The 18,580-nt window shown below is 37.7% G+C and overlaps 1 protein-coding gene across 6 annotated transcripts in view; it reads left to right on the top strand.

Moving 5' to 3' along the window:
• Positions 1-18,580, top strand: part of CDK14 (cyclin dependent kinase 14) — a 341,412-nt gene that overhangs the window by 137,879 nt on the left and 184,953 nt on the right. For all 6 annotated transcript variants that reach the window (XM_064409653.1, XM_064409650.1, XM_064409676.1 and 3 more), the window contains one exon: positions 8,191-8,253. In XM_064409653.1, the coding sequence (XP_064265723.1) occupies positions 8,191-8,253 (63 nt within the window). The remainder of the gene's footprint in view (positions 1-8,190; positions 8,254-18,580) is intronic.

Genomic DNA, 18,580 nt, shown 5'->3' on the forward strand with positions numbered 1-18,580 from the left:
ATGCCCATCCTTGAGGGCGCATGTGTTACAGCTTGCAAAAATTGTCCCAACTCTGTTCATTTTGAGGTCTCTAAGTCCATCACAGTTTGCACAGGCTGATAATATGGTGCTAGGTTTTGGTCACACTAAACAGGAATCCCTACTTATTTTTGCAATGTCACTTTTGTTCAGATAATCTCACTAAATTTAGTGGGTTTTGTCTCCTTAACCTGATTTACTAAGAACACAAAGCTGATAGAATTATTAAGGTGGATAGAGAATAAGGAGGAGGATAAACTGGCTTCTTTAGAAAGCTGTATTTTGTTGAAGATCTTTTAGTTCATTCAGCAATTCTTTCCTTAGTGGAGTGTGTTTCACTTGTCTGAAAGGAACCAGATTATTCTTTGTGAAATGAACAGGGGCTTTGTATCCATAAATAAATTTATCTTTTATAGCAACAGTCAAAAATCAGACAACTGTGTATCCCTTTTTCTCTCTGGGATTTTCAGATATGTTTCTATCTGTGTTATGTACTCTCCCACCACCTAGTCTCCTTTTTTATATAGTATTGTTCATATATTTTGAAGTATGCTTATCTTTGTTGACAGTGTGAGAGAAATCCAAGGCACTAAAAACATCTGTTAGCAGAATTGTTTTCATTACGAGTGTCTTGTGGGGCAGTTTTTTCTTCCTTGAATCCCTAATATAGATCTTTCCCCTGCTGCTCAGCACAGCTGGTGCTGCTGCCTGCTGCTGTTTTTCTGGAAGTTGCTTAGGTATCACCCAGAGATACCTTGTAGGGTATTTTTTGTTAGCATGGGTAACACTGTGTCATCTCATAGAGGGAAAAGATTGAATTATACAAAGCCACTGAAATACATGAAAATAAAAGTCTGTGACACTTTTGAAGATACCAGTGACATGAAATAAATTTAAACAGTGGCACAGTAATCCGCAGAATGCTTACGTTGGAGGATACATGCCATTTAAAAGGAATTAGCTTTTTTTGTTCTCCTGTCACTTTAAGTATTCCTGGTGCCCATCCTTTTATTGGTAAATTATATTATTGGTTTAAGAATTTCTTGGTGACAAAAGGGGAAGTATTTTAGTCGGGAAAGCTGCTAGGGCATAAATAATGTGTACTCTCCTTTGAACAGAGAGGAATGGCTCACAACAGCCTCACTGCCTCAGTGGAGCAGCACAATCTGTCTGCTGCACGATGGCATCGCCGGCAGCCAAATCCTCCCGTTTTTGTTTTAATGGGAGGGCTCTTACACATTGCTGGTTTTACATGATGGGAATGAAGTTGGAAGTGCTTCCTGTTCCATTCACAAGCCCCGGGCTCTCCGTGCTTTCAGCTTCAAAAATGACAGCTGAAACCAATTAGGCAGAGTTATGGGATGCCTAAGTCACATGGAGATTTATCATGGCTGAGGCAGAGGAGGGAAAGAGAATGTATTTTATGGGAAATAGAAGTGACTAATTTAATTAAAAGAGAATGACAGTCACATTGTTATTATGGAGGAGGGTGGATAAAGTAGAGATCATTTCATGTCACTAGCCATGCCTTTGAAAGGAAATGTCCCATCCTTTGTCTGAACAGGTTTGTGTTTGCTAGCAGAGTCTGATTTCTGAGCAGGAATAGCTGAGCAAAACAGCTGATGTCAAAGTGAAGCACAGAGCAAATCTGAGTATATTTCTAGTTTGTGTTTTACTCATCTATTCATAATTAGAATTCCTTCAAGAGGAGAAGGGAAGAATCATCAACATTTGTCTTTTTTCCCCCCCTTTGTTTCCATACTCTCTCTTTTCCAGACCTAGGATATATGTATATAAACCTTGCTTCAGTTGTATAAATATCAACCAGAATTCTTTTCCCTTCAGCAGATGCTTATACCCAGTATGCTCACAAACATAAACCCACATGTGTCTACTTATAAATCAGAGTCTTGCTGAATAAATAGTACCTTCTTACAATTATACATTGTCCCAAGTCTAAATCAAAACCCCAATTAATTTCATCCATGTGAGTCTGGAAGACACTATTTCATAAGTAAATCATACTTTTTGTGGAGTTGTCAGGGTAGTTGATGGTATGGGGAGAAAATGAGATGGTTGATGGTAGGGGAGAAAAATATTACAGAGAGAGTCTGAGCAAGTGTGTGTTTTCTTTTTTTCTTTTTTTTTTAAATTCTTGTACGACTTTGTTGATTTTTGTTTAGACTATGAGCAGTTATGTTAGAACAGTAACTTAATCTCTCTGTCATGTTCAGGTACCTGTAGGAGTTGTGATACTTCTCTCTATCACAGGGAAGAAAATATTTGCAATTATTTTAAGTTTGGGTCAAAATGTGCATTGGCTGATGTGCTTCTATATTTAGTTTGGAAACAAGACTAGGTGAGCCAGCATTGCTGAGTATGGGTTTTCTATCCCCTATCCTAGGAAGCACTGTGCAGTTTCTGCTCTAAAAGTTGTTCCATCTACCCCAGGAAGGGTCATGGGTCTCTTAATGGAGGCCTTGTTACTTGAGATGTGCACTGAGGAAAGAGTTTGTGTTTTAATGTGCTGAGAGAAGGTAACAAAAAGGCTGGACAGGGCCTTCTCAAGGAGATGTAGCTGTGTGTGCTAGAACCTGAAGTCAAGGTGCAGCTCTGGAGTAGTGATCTGCTGGCACACAGTAGTGAAATACAATTATTTGAAGGCAAAAATGGCAAAGCCTGTCTCAGATTACCTATATTTACTATTTACTTTCATTGAAAATGGCCAAGATATCTTGAACCTCTATCTGGAGGACCCTCATTTTAAATAGTCAAGCTGTACAGTATAGATTTGGAATTTAGGGGATGGGTTGCCTTTGTGCTGTGGGTAGCATTGGACTATTATTTTGAAAATTGCCCCAAATTTGGTCAAGTGTTAAGCTTTAGAAAAATCATACACTGTACTTAAGAGCTATGTCTTTGAAGATTCCTCCTCTCTTGTCAAAGACTTTAGTGTCTCACTTCAATATTGTTGCTATTCATTTCTGACAAAGTGAAATTATTTCTGGGGAAGCCAGTAGTGGGAGGAGAGATCGAGTTGTTCACTTAAAGCATAACAGGTTATGCAGAAAATATTGTTTTGTTACTGAAGTGGGAAAGTAAAGCTCTTATAATTGGAAGACAGCAAGTTAAAGATGGCCTGGGCAATCTCCTTTTTTCACCCTTGTGGAAGTGCCTGTTGTGCAGCTCTACAGAGGATTATGTGGTGAAAGCCTGTGATTGTCATTGAATTTATCTAGTTTTTTGTGAATGTGGGAACTACGGATGTCTTCTGAGGTTCCTGCCTCATTCAAAGTATCACTTCAAGACAAGTTAGGTAATACTGCTGTAGAGAACTGGGTTCCACCCTTGCTGTATTGAGAATTGTCATCACCAGCTGAAATTGCTATCATTACAGATTTCTGCTATTCAGCATGAGATTCTCAGTCTCCTTTGCAAAAGCATTACACATTTACGGCTGTAACCGAAGCCAGTGTTGCAGAGTAGTTGAGACAAGGCTCTCAGCCAGGTGTGAGAAGGACACAATGATTGGGTGGATGATTATGCTTAGATTTATTGTTAATATGTATTTAAGTATTACCAATGTATTTTATATTCTTTTTCAGGCCAGTGTGCATCAAAATAAAATAAATAATAAAATGTCAGCTTCCCCATCTCTGGAATGAGAGCATCCAGACAGTTCCCTCTGCAATGTCCACCAGGTGTTCTTAGCTTAGGGCAAACCACATTGCCCATCAGAGTCAGCAAAAAGTAGGGGGGTGTGGAGGGCTGAAGGATGCACCAGAAGAGCAGAATATCTTTCATCACCACCCCAGTCAGTCAGTCAAAACAAAATAGTGGCAAATACTCTGAAAAGTCAAAACCAAAGTTCTTTGAACAGAATTGCTCAGATCAGTGATTCTTAGGATTTTTTTTTTGTCTTTGCTTGTAGTCCCTATCTGATAAAAGGAAGTAATGCCCTATGTCTCCTGCATTGCTATGAAATTATTCTGTGTTTGGAGAGCATGTCACTAGCATAGCTACAAGCAGGGTAGGAAAACCTGTGAGATTATTTCTGTCTTCAAAGTAGTAAAAAACCCAGACTTTGCAAGTTGTTTGAGAATAGGAGAAAAACTCCTAACTGTAAAACAGCACACCTGTTTTTTAATCAAGTATCTCCTATTCTGTTCAGTGAGTATGTCTAATCCTGGGAAGCAAAAAAACATATGAGCTTTTAGGAGTTGTCATAATATACATTCAATGGGGAAACAAATAGAAGGTAGAATAAACCCCATTAATTCTGGACTTTCCTAGCTTTTGAGTTCTTCTCTAGAAACTTGATTTATCTGTGCATATTGTTTTTTGTGTAACTGTTTGGAGCAGAGTGCTAATTGAATATTTGTACATGTAGGTGTGGGTAAACTGGTGGAGTGTAAAGAGCAGGAACTAATGGGATTTTGAACTTAAACTAAAATATCAAATGTTTTGTCAGCATGGTATTTGGTCATTTGTGTGTGTTGGGGATTGACAGTATGGCTGATAGAGCTGTTAAAAACTGGCTTGAAGCAGAATTGGTCTAGCCAGGTCCATTTGGGATCAGAAGGTGTTCAATTACTTGGAAGTCTCTGTACTCCATTCCCAGTATGCTGCTTCCCTGTGAGGTGCCCTGACCTTCTGAGACAGTGCAGAATGGACTGTAAAATGTGTATTGGTTGGTCTGTTTCTTGTTTTTGTTTCAATATAGTTTTATGTTATTGCCAATATGTAATTGTGTATTGAATTTTCCTTTAGGGTATCTATTTTATTAGATCAGGGTGGTGACTGCAGCCAAGACTCCAGTGTGAGAGTATGGCAGGCTGTATTGGCAGCCACTCTTCCACTTGGGAAAGCACATTGTTTTCCACCTTCAAATATGGCATGAAGAAAAAGACTGCATCTATATAGTAGAAATTTCATGGAATACTATTAAAAAGAACCACTTTCATCCAGCCTGCTCTCTTCTTTTCCTTTCTAGTGCTTTCCTGAACTTGCATTCGTGTTGTCTTCTTCAATGTCAGTTGTGCACACGAGCACTGGAGCAGACACTTTGGCTGCCAAAAGGGAAAACAGGTTTAGAAAGAGCTGTCTCTGCAGCACTGTCAGTTTTCCTAGCTATACTAATGTTTAATTCAATGTGCATTCAGTCCCTACCTTGGAAAAGAGGAGCAGCTGATGCTGCCTTTGCTTTGCTGCCACCTTCTTTTTTTTTAAAGTGGGGAGCAATGTACTCTAACATTATAAGTTGTTTCCGCAGTTCTTACCATAATGTTTTGTTAAGTTCATGAGAAAGACTTAGTTTTATGAAAGCAAATTGTAGAAAGATTTGAACAGAAAATACATTCAATTTCTCTTCCTTATTTGAATGAAGGTTTGCCACAGATTCCTGTAGTGTGTGTGTGGAGAAAAAAAAAAAGGCAAAAGACTGCAGCACAATTGACTCTGTAAGGTTTCCAGGATTCTGAGGGAATTGATGCTTACACTGACTTTTAGGTAGACATGTTCAATCAATTTCTGTAGGTTTTGATGGTTAAACTGATGGCAGAAGGTTATATCAGGCTCCCAGCTGTCTTCATCCTTGGGGTAGGAAGAATAAGTTAATGATGGATAACACAAACATGATCATCATTGATGTTTCTGTATGGAGAAAATTCATCCAAATAGTAACTGAAATATAAGCATAAGAAAATGGGGTTATCCTCACCATTTGTTACAAGTATATTGGAAATAAAACATATGACTTATTGCTATTCCTAGAGTTGTGGCTCTGAATAAAATGAAAAGCTTTTGGTGAATAAAAATGTGCAGTTAATGTGGCTGGAGTGGTGAGGCTTCAGGAATGGGACCTTCAGAAGGGACACTGTGTTTGTCTTCCTCTGATCTGGCTTCTGCCAGCTGACCGGTTGCAAATTCTAGAAATCAACACAGGGTGAAGGAAGCAATAAATGTCCCACCTACCAGCTTATCTGTTGTTCACAAAGGCTGAAAGACTAAACTGGAATCAAATGATAATTCCTTGAGCCAGGCCATGATGGCTGTGTCTGAGGATGGGCCAGCCTTCCCTGGCCACCCCTACTGGGCTTTCTAAAGTGAAATTTCAGGCCTTCCTTTAAACATCTTTTGAGCACTTCAGGTGCTAGTGCTATTCAAAGACTGGCATGTCTCATGAATAACAGATAACCATTAAAATGGCTGGATTCCCACCAATTTCTTGTTTGACACCAGTCATCACCTGTAATAATGTGTTTCAGCTGATATTAAGGCAGATTCTTTTGCTGGGATTAGTACTTAGAATCTGTTAGTTTATTAAAACAAATGACAAGTTAGCAGATGACTTTGTTTAAGTATGTTTTCTTGGTGTTCATACAGTAAACAAAAATGTGTAATGCGGTGATGTGTACTGAAGGGTGACTGGTCCATTTGTGGCATGGTTTATTGGTGCAGTCCCAGAAAGCTTCATTACCACCACAGTCAGTCAAAACACAAAAGACAAAATAGTGGCAAATACTATGAATGAAGTAGAGAATGGAAGAGAAGAATGGGAGAATAGAAGAGGAATTTGTACCTTAAGGCTAAAGATTTTACAGAAATGAGAAACTTAAGAATCTTTATGGAAAATGCACTTCTTTGACACTAACAATTCACTGGTAGAATATTTTTAATTAATCTGAAAATTTTCTTTGTAAATGTATTCACTAATTTGTAAACTATAAATTGAATAATTGCTCTCTGTATCTTGCATTTTGAAATAATCTCTGTTGTATTTAGTGTAGTTTGCCTGTTTGAGCATGCCCTCTGCCCCTGTGATACACACGCTGTTCATTTTGGGATTCAAGCAATTTCCACAGTCAGGGCTCTTGCACTCTTGAAGCCACGTAAGAATTTGTGAACATAGTTGCTAGTGCAGAGCTTAATCATCCTGTGCATCTTCATGTCTTTGCAAAGTTAATTCCACATGCACAATGTGTTTTTGTAGTTTGTGATTTCAGAAGCAATTACGTAGGATAGTCATGGCTAGAACAAATTTTGTGTCTTGGGTGTGAACTCTGCCATGTATCTGCATAACTCTGCAAAAGAAAGCTAAAGAACCCCTCCTGGTTTGGCAAATGTTGCACAGAGACACCATTCTGCTGTTTGGAAGGCAGCTTTTGTCCAAAACTCTAACTTTGAAAAGTGCCTGTATTTATATGGGCTCTTGTGTATGTGAGGCAGGTATTGCCAAGTAGCTTTTCAAGGAATGTTGGATGATTTTTACCAGATGTGTTCAGAAAACAGATGTGGAAGGCAGAGTCTGTCTCTGTGTATTTGCTGGTTAATCGAGGGCATATTTTTGTGTTTTTTATTCTGAACATAATTCCAGAAGCTGCGTTGTGCAAGCACATTAGAGAAGCATCATGCCATTTGTCTGAAACCATGCTGCTGAAGTGTAGAAATATAAGAGAAGAATTCAGAGAAAAATGTTTCCATAGTAAAAGCTATAAATATTTATTCATTAAAAATAACATTAATCTATGCATTGAAGGTCTTTTTGAAATTTCTGATGAAGTTTCATGCTATTTTTGCAGGAAATATAGGTAACTATGAAGTGAAAACTTAAGTTTGAATTTTCCTTGATGTTCTTTTCTAAAGTATCTGTATTTAACGGCTGTACATGTCCATAATATGTGCTTCTTTTTGAGCTAGAAAGTACCATCCAGTACTCTGATATGCAATGCTTTTCAGCTTTATTTTCTAAACCTTTAACCCATCTTAATCTAGAATCACTATAAAATTATATTTAAAGGGCAGTTATAATGTGAACAATGGGAGTTGAATGTGACATTCTCCCTTTAGGTTCTTCCTCTTCTGTCTAGATATTATCTTTATGGTGTTGATGGTGATACTGTCCTTACAAGTTTTAGAATGGTATTAAAATTCAGGTAATTACTCTACCAAATGGAAGGTGTTAGAAAAAAAAATAATTTGCATTTGTTGAATATTCATATCAGTTATCAAGGCTGTTAAATGAAGTGAGTGTAAAGGTACAAATGTATATTTGCACGTGTGGCTGAAAAAATCTTATTTTCCATTTGTTATGTCCACTCCTAAGTAGAGGGGTATTTATTGCTGCAGTCATATGGATATTAATATAGTTTTCTCCATCTGACTTTCTTTTAGCACACTGATTTATGTCAGTACATGGACAAACACCCCGGAGGGCTTCATCCAGAGAATGTGAAGGTAAGAGTCAAAAAGAGCACACATTCAAGGCAAATGCAGTAGCAGTAACTTTGCAAAAAATGTCATGTCAGCTATTTCATAGAAACTGATTGCTAGCTAAAGGGAAAATGCCTGGCATAATAACTGTATTTTTAAATATTTGGTTTCTTTGAAAATAATTACAAATTCAAGTATTTGAGCATTCCTGCAATAGAATTTCTGAGGTTTGTAAAATTGACTCAGAGCCAAAATATTTGAATGCTGTGAATGTTGTTAACAGTGTTGGTAATCCCTCCCCTCCATTTAAACATTTGGTCTTAAGACTACACTGCCCTAAAAGCCCAGGGTAAACATGCTTTAGGCTGTCAGTGCTAGATCTTCAGTTAGGTAAATTAGTGTGGGCTCATCAAGTTTGAGGGAACTGTAATTAATTGTATTAGCTGAATGTACTGCTTTTTATATGAACATATAAAATCTTCCTTAATCTTTTTGCACACTTTCTTGGATGAGATCAGAATTTTCATAGCTGATCTCACTTTGGAAATTTATTTTCCTTCTAAGGTAGATACTGAGAATCATCACACGGGAAAGAGAGAGTTTATTAGCAGGATTTAATGGAAAGATAAATGAGTAGAGACTTGATCCAGTTAGTACTTGGGAAGTCAGTGAAATTATTTTAGCATGAAATGGAAGGCAACCAGACATGCAGAATGTGTTGTGTGATTATAGATCACTCAGATGATGTTTGTTACAATTGTCTTGCACTTGGACATCAGTCCCATTGTTGTTCTACTTTGGAAGTGTTTAAGTCTTCACTTGTCATACTGAGAACTTTATTCCAGGATGTGTCTTGCTGAAATGTAGAAGTTGATGAAATCTCTCTCTTTTCTGGAAAAGCCAGAAAGCCTGTTTGGTTTAAAAAAAAAAAAAAAAAAAATTTTTAAAATAATACCTTTTTTTCTGTAATAGCTGATCATTGTTGCACATCATGCAGCTTCATTAATTTTCTGTGTTTTTTGAATGAAAAGTGGTATCTACAACATATGAATTTCAATAATAATTACTGCTGTCTAAAAAAAAGATAAGGAAAATTCCTCCTTTTTTCTTTGGGGAAAAAAAGAACCCAAAACAAACGTACACACAGACCATGAGTGTGGCACTAAAGGGGGTGAGGTAGGACCTGCTTTTCAGGACCCCTGAAACTCTTGAGCTTTCTTCTCTGCTCAGTTTCCTAAGCAGAGTTTCAGGTGTTAAATGTGCCTGTTAAACAAGGGGTTGTGTTTCATTTCTCAGTGTGGATACTTTTAACTTCACTTCTCTGAGTTTTGGGATAAATGAAGACTGGCTATTAAGATTCTTTGTGCTGCTTCAGATTTGTAAGTCTTCATCCAAGGCTGCAGTGCTGTGTGCCTCAAGGTCTGATATGCAGTAGTTGTTGTAGCCCTGCTAAAAAAGATGTAATAATTCAAATTATTGTACTTTTACACATTAGGCCCAGTGAGCTTGTCTTTGAGGAGGATGGATATAAACAGATCATTTGGCTTGCTAGTACGTCACTCCTCTGAATCCTGAGATACCTGTCTTTTAAAATAGAAGCCTCAGAGGGAACTGCAGCAGCAGCGTTTCCCTTTCAGATTTTGCTGCATGTATTTCTGTGGCTATCTGTACCATCTAACAGTGCTCAGAAACACCTTTGAAGCTTACAGACACATTAGAAATATTTATTTGTGTAGCTAAGTGTAGAAACCTGATGTACTGCTGGTTCAAGTTTTTTTAATTGCCAATGGATTATTAATAAAAGTGGGGGCAGCGGGGGGCAGAAAATAAAAACATTTGGAACTTGGAGCAGATGAAACTTCAATCAACAGACAAAACATAAGCAGTCCCATTCAACAATTAACTTTTTTTTGTCTTAAATAATATTGATGAAAATCAGTTCTATATATTTAGAAGACTCTCTTGCCAGGCCAGCAACAAAGGCTAGTCCTAATCATGCAGTAATTACTAAAACCAGGCATGATGATTTGAGGTCCTACCATTTTAATGAATGAATCAGCCTGAATTTCAGTGCAATACCTGCTCTCAAGGCTGAATTAAAAATAGCCCAAGAGAGTGGTTTCTTTGGCTGGGAGGACAGAAACCCAGTCATATATGCTAAAAATTCCCAGACCTGCACCAGCATGCCAAACTAAAATCTTGTGCTGCTCTTTTGTTTCAGGAGAAGTAAGATGGTTATTTCATAACCATTTCATTTTAATGCTTTGTTGTGCTGTACACTGTTCACTTAATGCATTTGGGGATCTGAGACTTATTTTGGTTTTAGCTTCTGGACAAAGTTGTCTGTTGGATCCACAGCTGATTTCTAAGGGTTAAGTTGAGCTATATTAATTAGCCTTCTTTCCCTGCCAGCCCCTTCTTTCTAAAGGTCTTTCAGTAATTTCACTTTTAGTCAGACTTTTGGACACTGTTTCTTCGGAATCAGTGGTTATGTGATCCCTAAATCCATTTAAAAAGCTTCCAGTTGAGCAATTATATTCCAGTAGCAATAAATTAGTCTTGGCTCTCTGGGGCTAACCTGTGGGATTAAGCCATTGATGCTCTCCCAGCATGACAAAAGACCCCCTGCCTTTTAATTTTGTTCTTGAGGAAAGTATTGCCTATTGATGGATATTCTTTTCTGGCTTGTTGCCAGTTATTATAAATACAAATCCACATAAGCACAAATCTTTCTTCTTCCAAAGAATATGTACAGTAGTTCCTGTTAAACAGTATTTTATAAGAAGGCAGACACAAATTGCATCTTGCCTTCTATTGGATATCTTGAGCTTAATTACATTTCTGAATTTTCTCTGTATTTGCAAGGTAAAGACAATGCTTGCTCCCTCAGGCTTACTTTTAAATGAAGACTCATAAATAGAATAAAAATCTAAATTACTTTGATGGACACACATATTGTTGTCCCCTCAGGTACTGTGGTTGACATTGCCTTTCTGTGTGGTTTTAAATAGGCTATTTGCTGTCACTTAACTATTTTAAATAAAGACTGAGCAGGATATTATTAGTATGTGTAAGTATAAAGAAGAATATCTCAGCTGGCAGTTATAGAAGTCCAGGGTCAGTATGATTAGGTGAATAAAACAAATATTAGGTTTAGCATTTTTATTGGTATGTCTGTATTGACACATAATGATTCCAGGATTTTATGATTTGTGGGTGGAGGCACAAGTCTTACGGATAACATCAGGCTTTAAACACTTCAAGGAATTTGTGTGTGATGCTAAGATGTTGTTATAAAAATGCCTGTCCCTGGTAATGTTAAACCAGTCATTCTGATGACATAAACACAGTTAGGTACCTGAAACATTTTTATCAGCTTGAAGGGAAATTGGCATAAAGCAGTTGTTTCAGTCCATATATTCTGCAATCTCCATTAGGTCCAAATATACAATTTTTTACCTCTTTAGTAGCTAACAAACTTGCATGTCTAGCATTTATATATAAGTATGTATCCATATACTGTGTACAATGTTATAGTTAGAGATGATGAGGAAAAGGATAACCAGTTAAAAATTCCCCGTGTAGTACTCATGGCCTCATCTTCTCTTGTCTGGTTTAAAAGATGTCTTTCTCAGTTTTTCCACAATTGAAGACAAGCAATAAATCTTAAATACATGGCCCCACATATAATTATGTTTCTGCTGGAAGCTACTGCTGCAGCCTTTTCCATGACTGGAAATAGGAATTGATTTATATGTGTACCTTGTGGTGCTTGCCAAGCTGCAAAATGTGCTATTGCAAACTGAGGTACAAGATTTGCTCCTGACTCTCCCTGTGCTGTTCCTCCTGGCATAGACGACTGAAATCTGTATTCCTGGCTGTCTTTTCTACAGATGTTGCAGCCTTTAGAGATAGTTCATGCTCAATTGGAACATCTGGATTGCTTCCTACAGCATGAACCCTAATGGGTCAGAGCAACTAGCTGACCCTGCCAGTGATATTTGTTTGTGTTATGCTCTTCATTCTGATCTTTGTCCCTTTCTGTCTGGTACAGGGCTATTTCCACCAGTCTTTTTTCTTACCTTCTTGGTTCTCCTGAGCCTTTGTTTGCAGTTGTCCATAAACGGCTCTGGTTTTTTAAATTCAAAATGTGTCTTTTTATTTGTGAATTTCAGCATGTCCTGTGAAAATGTAACTGTTCCTAGCTTATTCTAATATTTTAAATATCACCTTTATTTTAACTCTGTCTTTTACTCCATATTACTACATTCCCAGTAATGCACATAAATTCATCTTTATGCCTTGATGCATTTATTTCATAATTGAGTTTGTTTACTGTAACTCCTATTACTGGTAGAATAAGTGGAGCAAAGGCTTGCATCTGTCATGCCTGCATGGCTTGTTTGCATCCCTGCCTTAAAAATAAATCTATTAATGAATGCTGATTTGCTTCTTAATTAGTGATGCTGCTTTGAGATAGCTGAAGTCTTTTGAGAAAAGCATCCTGAATTTTTTCTCTCTGCCTTTTTTCTTCTGCTTGCAGTGTTAGAGGTAATATCGATTTGCATGAGCATTTGACAGAAAAAAACTCATCTTTGGCAATATAAAAAGATACTTGCATCTGACCCACTCTTCTTTAATTCAGGAACACCAGTCTGAATGACAACAGGTTGTCAAACAGACTAAAACTGTCCCTATCTCTTAATTGCTCTGAAAATCTTTTACTTCAGGCAACTTGGAAGCCTCCTGTAGTCTGCTGTGACCAGAGGGGGAAGGAACTTCCAGTTTGTTCTTATTCTATCTGATATTGCTGCACTGATTTGTTCTTCTCCCTGGGCACCTTTTCTCTTCCTGGGGCAAAAAAGTGGTGAGAAGAAATAGGCAGACTCTCTTGTTGAGCTTTGCATGCAGGCAACAAGAATATTTAGCCTTCTCCCAGGAGCCTTCAAGACTTCAGCTCTTACCCATCTCAATTTTGAGCCTTCCTTTCTCCTAGGAAGCAGAGTACAGCAGTCTTCTGGGCATAATAGATGGATATTTTTGAAGCAAAACCTCAACTAACTAAGCCCTACCCCCACCAGAAAATTTTAAAATGTGTTTTATCACTGCAGTACTGAGTCGGGGTATATGGCAAAATGTGGATTGGGATTTGGGTACTAAGATTCCTAGAGCAGCCCAATAATCTCTTTAGAAACAGGCTTATGTTTCAGCAAAAAATAGAATTAGTTTGTCTAAAAACTTTAAAAAGATATTTTAAAAAGAATGTATTAGACAGTAATTAGTGACACATAATGGGATGCTGCAACATTTTTCTGTGCTAAATGTTCAAGAAGATGTCAGTCAACTTTGTAGCAACTATATAGTTTAACAAACCCAGATATGATAAAAATACTCTATTTATTAAACGAAGGCTTTAATGGTGGTGTCCATAGCATTGGATTGAAAATGTTGAAATACACTGGTTGTTAAATTATATCATCTGAAATCTCTGGAATTTAGTAATTTATGGTATTCATGTACTGCTCGTTGCTCTGTAGCACTGTGAACATTGTCCTTAACTAATGGTTGCAGTTTTTACTGTTGAATCTGTTTTTGTCAGAAGAGTAATTTTGACATTTAATGAGTAATGTGAAAATTAATAATCTGAGTCAAAGCCATAGGGTACTTGTCATCTGATGTCTTCTGTAAGCATTAATATTTATCACTGAACTGATTACAGCTTTAGGATGGTCTGAAGAACAAAGGGAAGGGAACATGCAAGGATTAGGCAGCTCCTGTGTTGTATCCATATGAGGCTTACTGTACTTAAGTGAAGCTGCTTGAACTTTGGCAGTAGAAGAGCGCTGCACACTGCGTCTTGCTAAGCAGTAGCTACATTTATTAATGGTAAAATCCAAACCCACATGCTTGTTAGAAAAGCATAATATCTGAAAAGTAGGATAAAAATGCTTTAGGTTTTAGGCGACAGTTTTGTTAACAATGTAGGCTTCCCGAGCATGTTTCTGTTTTTTTCCAGTGGGTAATTGTATCAACATCTGTGGCAAGGACAGGAGGTTTGTGGGGTTTTCTGTGGGGAGACAGGTGTTGGACTGCATGGGCAGTCCTTCATCCCCATGTGACAAGGACATGTTACATGATGCAGGGGAAGCTGTGGTGTGTGAGCACCTGTGTGTAACTAGAGGTGTCCAGCCAGGAGGTTGAGTGCCATAGAAGTAGGTGCACAGGAAGTAGGCAATGAAACTGTGGTAGTAGATCCAGCTATGCTGAATCTTCATGTCACTGACTCACTGGGGTTTGAAGAAAACAGTCTTTGACTTTAAGGTGAAAACCTGCTGTGGTAGTCCTTTAAAATTTATCTATTGTTACTGGAAGCAAATAGAAACTAATGTCATGCTTTAGAAATTCCTCTCCTACTCTCTAAAATTGGTCATGCTGCTGATGACCAATTGAATTAAAGTGAAGTTGAATTAAAAGTGGATTTCAGCAGATATGTTAAGTAAGAAGTGATGTGTTTAATGTGGTTGAGAAGGTGCTATTTTTCATTCCTCATTCAGTGAACAAGCAGGTGTGCACCAGACAGAATAATGTTATGCCAAATTAAGGTCGTCTTTTACACATGGCATTGAAAATTGATTATTTAAATTAGACTTTTTAGTTATCAGACATTAAATATAGCATCAGCATTTCACTCTGCTTCATGTCAGTCTTGTCACTTAATGGTTTGATAATATGCACAACTGTGAACAGTTAATGCAGAAATTTCATTAGCATGTTAAAATTCATGCTAGAAGAATGTCACTTTCATAAGTGCACTTGTAATTTATTGTCTCTATGGTCTTCATGATTCACATAGGGCAAGACAACATGTATATTGTAGGGAGAACACGTCAAGATTTTTAAATGCGGCGAGGCAACAATTGCCACTCTGACCTACTTCAGCATGGAAGTGTGCTGATGAAAGGTAAAAAAGGAAAATTCAATTGAATTAATTTTATTTTTACTTTTGCCATTCAAAAGTAAAAACCTGAGTCTTCCATTTACTGAACCTTAGTGGACCACTATAGCTGATCATAAGGGAGTGTCTTTATACTCAGTTAATTAAGCACACCTTCCTCATTGCAAATGACTGTAGTAGTACCCAGAAGGGACAAAAAATTATTAAAACAGCATCAAAGAGAATAGAAGTTAGCAAATTAACACACTCCAATCTCTTTCCTTTGCAGTTCTGCTGGAAATAAGTGGAAAAAATCTGTATATATTTTTTTTTTTAAGCGATGATGCAATACACATTTTCAGTGGCTGAATCATATGTATTTCTGTGTGACATTGCCTTGGTAAGGCTTTAGACTCTTGTGTAAATAATGCAGGAGCAAGTTAGAAGCCTTTGTAAAAGCATTGGAGTGGAGTGGATTGAAGTGGATTGTTTTAAAATTCTCTTGGAGACAACTCAGTTGATTCTAGGGAAGACAGATAGGAGATACCTTTGTGTGAGGTAAATCTTATTATAATCCTGAAAATCCTGCAGATTCAAATAGCTAATAATTTTTATTTAAATTTTCCTTATTTATAGGGATGCAAATTTGTCTCAAGTCAGCACTTTGTTCCTGGAGCTTCTTCTCACAATTTAAGCAACAAACTCTACAAAGCTTTGACCTAAAAAGTGCAGTATTTCCCCAGGTCATAGTTAGAAGTGAAAAGTTGGATTTTATCTCATGGTTATTATCCTGGTTTAGAATAGGGAAATGAATAGCAAACAGAGTGATAAAAAAGATTGTTCTTGATGAGGTTTTGACATGCCAGCAGAAGTCACAAGAGGGACATTTCTTGTTGCTTCTGTGATAGTGCATATTACCAGATAGTTTTTTCTAATATAATGTTTTAAAACAAGTAGTTCTAAGATTCCTGAACAGTCTAGTGAACCCAAATGGAACTGAGTAATGTGTTTGGTTGTGTTTATTTCCAAGGCTGTGAGATAGCACTGTAGTGATTTATTACCTCCTTTTGTTTTTAAAGGAGCCAATAATGTACAGAAGCCTGTACTGTCCTCTGGATGATAGGGAGAACTTCCTGAATGCAAGCATGAGATGGGATGCCCTAAATGTGGTTTCTTTTACTGGTATTTTTAGATTTGATGGCCTAATAAGCCTAAATATTATTTTATTGATGCTGAATACACACTTGGGAATTCAGATGACTGTGTGATACTCAGAAAATGTGCTTTGATACATAGGGCAAGGAGGAACATTTGTGTAATCAGTGTGGGGTGGTGATAAACCCTGTGTGGTATTGTGTATTATTTTTCAAAAGTAGCTATACTAATAGATCAGTATGAACTTGCTAAAGAAAAGACACATTAATTCAGGTTTGCTTTCAGCTTTCTTCTGAAATCATGTTAACTCCTGTTCCAGGTTATCTCAGCCTTTTTCAGACTTTTGCTGCCAGGAGAGCAGAACCAAGAGTTTTGTGCATCTTCTGTAAACTAAAAAGTTCTTTGTAGCTTTCTAGTTCTGTGTAGCCTTCTACTTCTGTATCCAGGGCCAGGTCCTCTATTCACAAAATACAGCATGAATTAAGGGATCTCAAATGAAGAAAATAATTTAGAAATCCCTCTTTGCCACCATGGAAAGTCTTAAAAAAGGCCATCACAGGCATCATTATTCTGTCCTTTTGGCAAGCATCCTGTCATTGGGGTCCTCAGTGCCTCTGCAGAGTCTGTGTGGAAATGGTACATTTTCTGGAGAATCTCCCTAGGCATGTTGTGGATTTCTGCTTTTCACTTACCCCGGTATCCTTTGCCAGAAACTCTCTACCATCTCTCGTAATGGAGGGCAACTGTGTGGAGTCATCTGATCTTTACACAATCACTTGCACATGAGTGTTTCCCTTCATCCTTAGACTGGAGGACCTTTCTGAACCTAAGTCAGACAGGGTCAGCTGCTCTCAATCCCACCCTTCAGGTGTGTTTTGCATAGCCTGTGTCAGTGTCTAACTTACAAGCTCATTCAGAGGCCAACAAATAGTGAAGCATTCTGCAGCATGTGGGCCACCGGGCAGCCATGTATGTATGCCTGCATGTAAGGCTCTAGGTTGTACACTCACCCAGACTCATTGAAACACCAGGAAAGCTGGGCTGTTCATCCACATAGCTACAAGTGTCTCAAAAAATATTGTATTTTAGAACTACTATGGGCATTTGGTCAAATGTCGCATATAGCTCAAATGGTTATCCAGGATTACACTTGAAGGACTATGTAGGTGCTAACTCACCCCTTTCAGGGCTTTCTCTTGTATGTTTTAAGAACTGCTAATGTTCTTTTAATATCACAGTCCATAAACCCTGAATTAGCTTTGACCTGCATGCATTTTTCTTGCTGACAATGAAAAGTATTCATTAAAATATGTTGCTCATTAAAGCGAGAGCTACATAACAGTCAGGGAAAAAAGGTATTTTTTAATGACTGAAAGAAATAAGCAAGACTTGAAGCCACAAGTTTTTGTGGATTTTTTTTTTGTCTGAATGTAAAGTGTTGAGCTTCCTAATTTAAGCTTTGCTGAAAACCTGACTTCTAAGGACAAATCCCTGTCCTGTTTTCTGTCTTTTCCACAATGACCTTTGGCATTTTGTGAGCCTAATTTTATTATCAAAACATTTGTTCTTACTACAAGCAATAAACTGTACACAAATGATGTTTTAGCGAATTGTCTTTGTTTATTTATTGCAGGTTATTCTATACCTATACAGCCTTGTGTATGACCATGTAAATATTAAAATTACCAACATAAAAGCTAAAGAGCTGTGAATCTGTGTTCATTTTACCATCACAACCAACCTGTTGAAATACATTTTGTATTTGCCATTGACTCCAGCTGCCATCCTGGGGCTTTGGGAAATGGCAGTTCTGTTACTTGTTCAAAACAAGCCCTGAAAAAGCCCCAGGCTGAGGTTTCCTGGTGATTGGAATTGAGTGAGGTGGTGGAAGGATCAAGTAAGATGAGGGTATGACCATGGCAGGAGGCATGTCCATTTCAGACTGGGTATATGGGTAAGGATTGATGATGCCTCATCTAGAATTCATTTTTGTTCTTGCAAAGTTAATGCAGACAATCTGAAAGGAAAATGGGTTTCTTGGAAAAGGCTTTCCTCAAGATCGGAGGAGTGAACTTGACTGTGAGAGGGCAGGAGTGCTTTGTGAGGAAGCAGAAACAGTTTTTTGTAATTCATCTTTTCTTTTTGTGGGCTGGGAATCCATTGGAAATAGAGAGGCCTCCCTTGGTGTTTTCTCTTCCCAAGCAATAACAAAGGGCCAGTGGTTTGCAGAATGCTTTGCTGCCAGATGTTAGGCTTGTGTTC

This window comes from Passer domesticus, chromosome 1 (assembly GCF_036417665.1).
Source record: "Passer domesticus isolate bPasDom1 chromosome 1, bPasDom1.hap1, whole genome shotgun sequence".
In the NCBI taxonomy this organism is placed as follows: Eukaryota; Metazoa; Chordata; class Aves; order Passeriformes; family Passeridae; genus Passer; species Passer domesticus.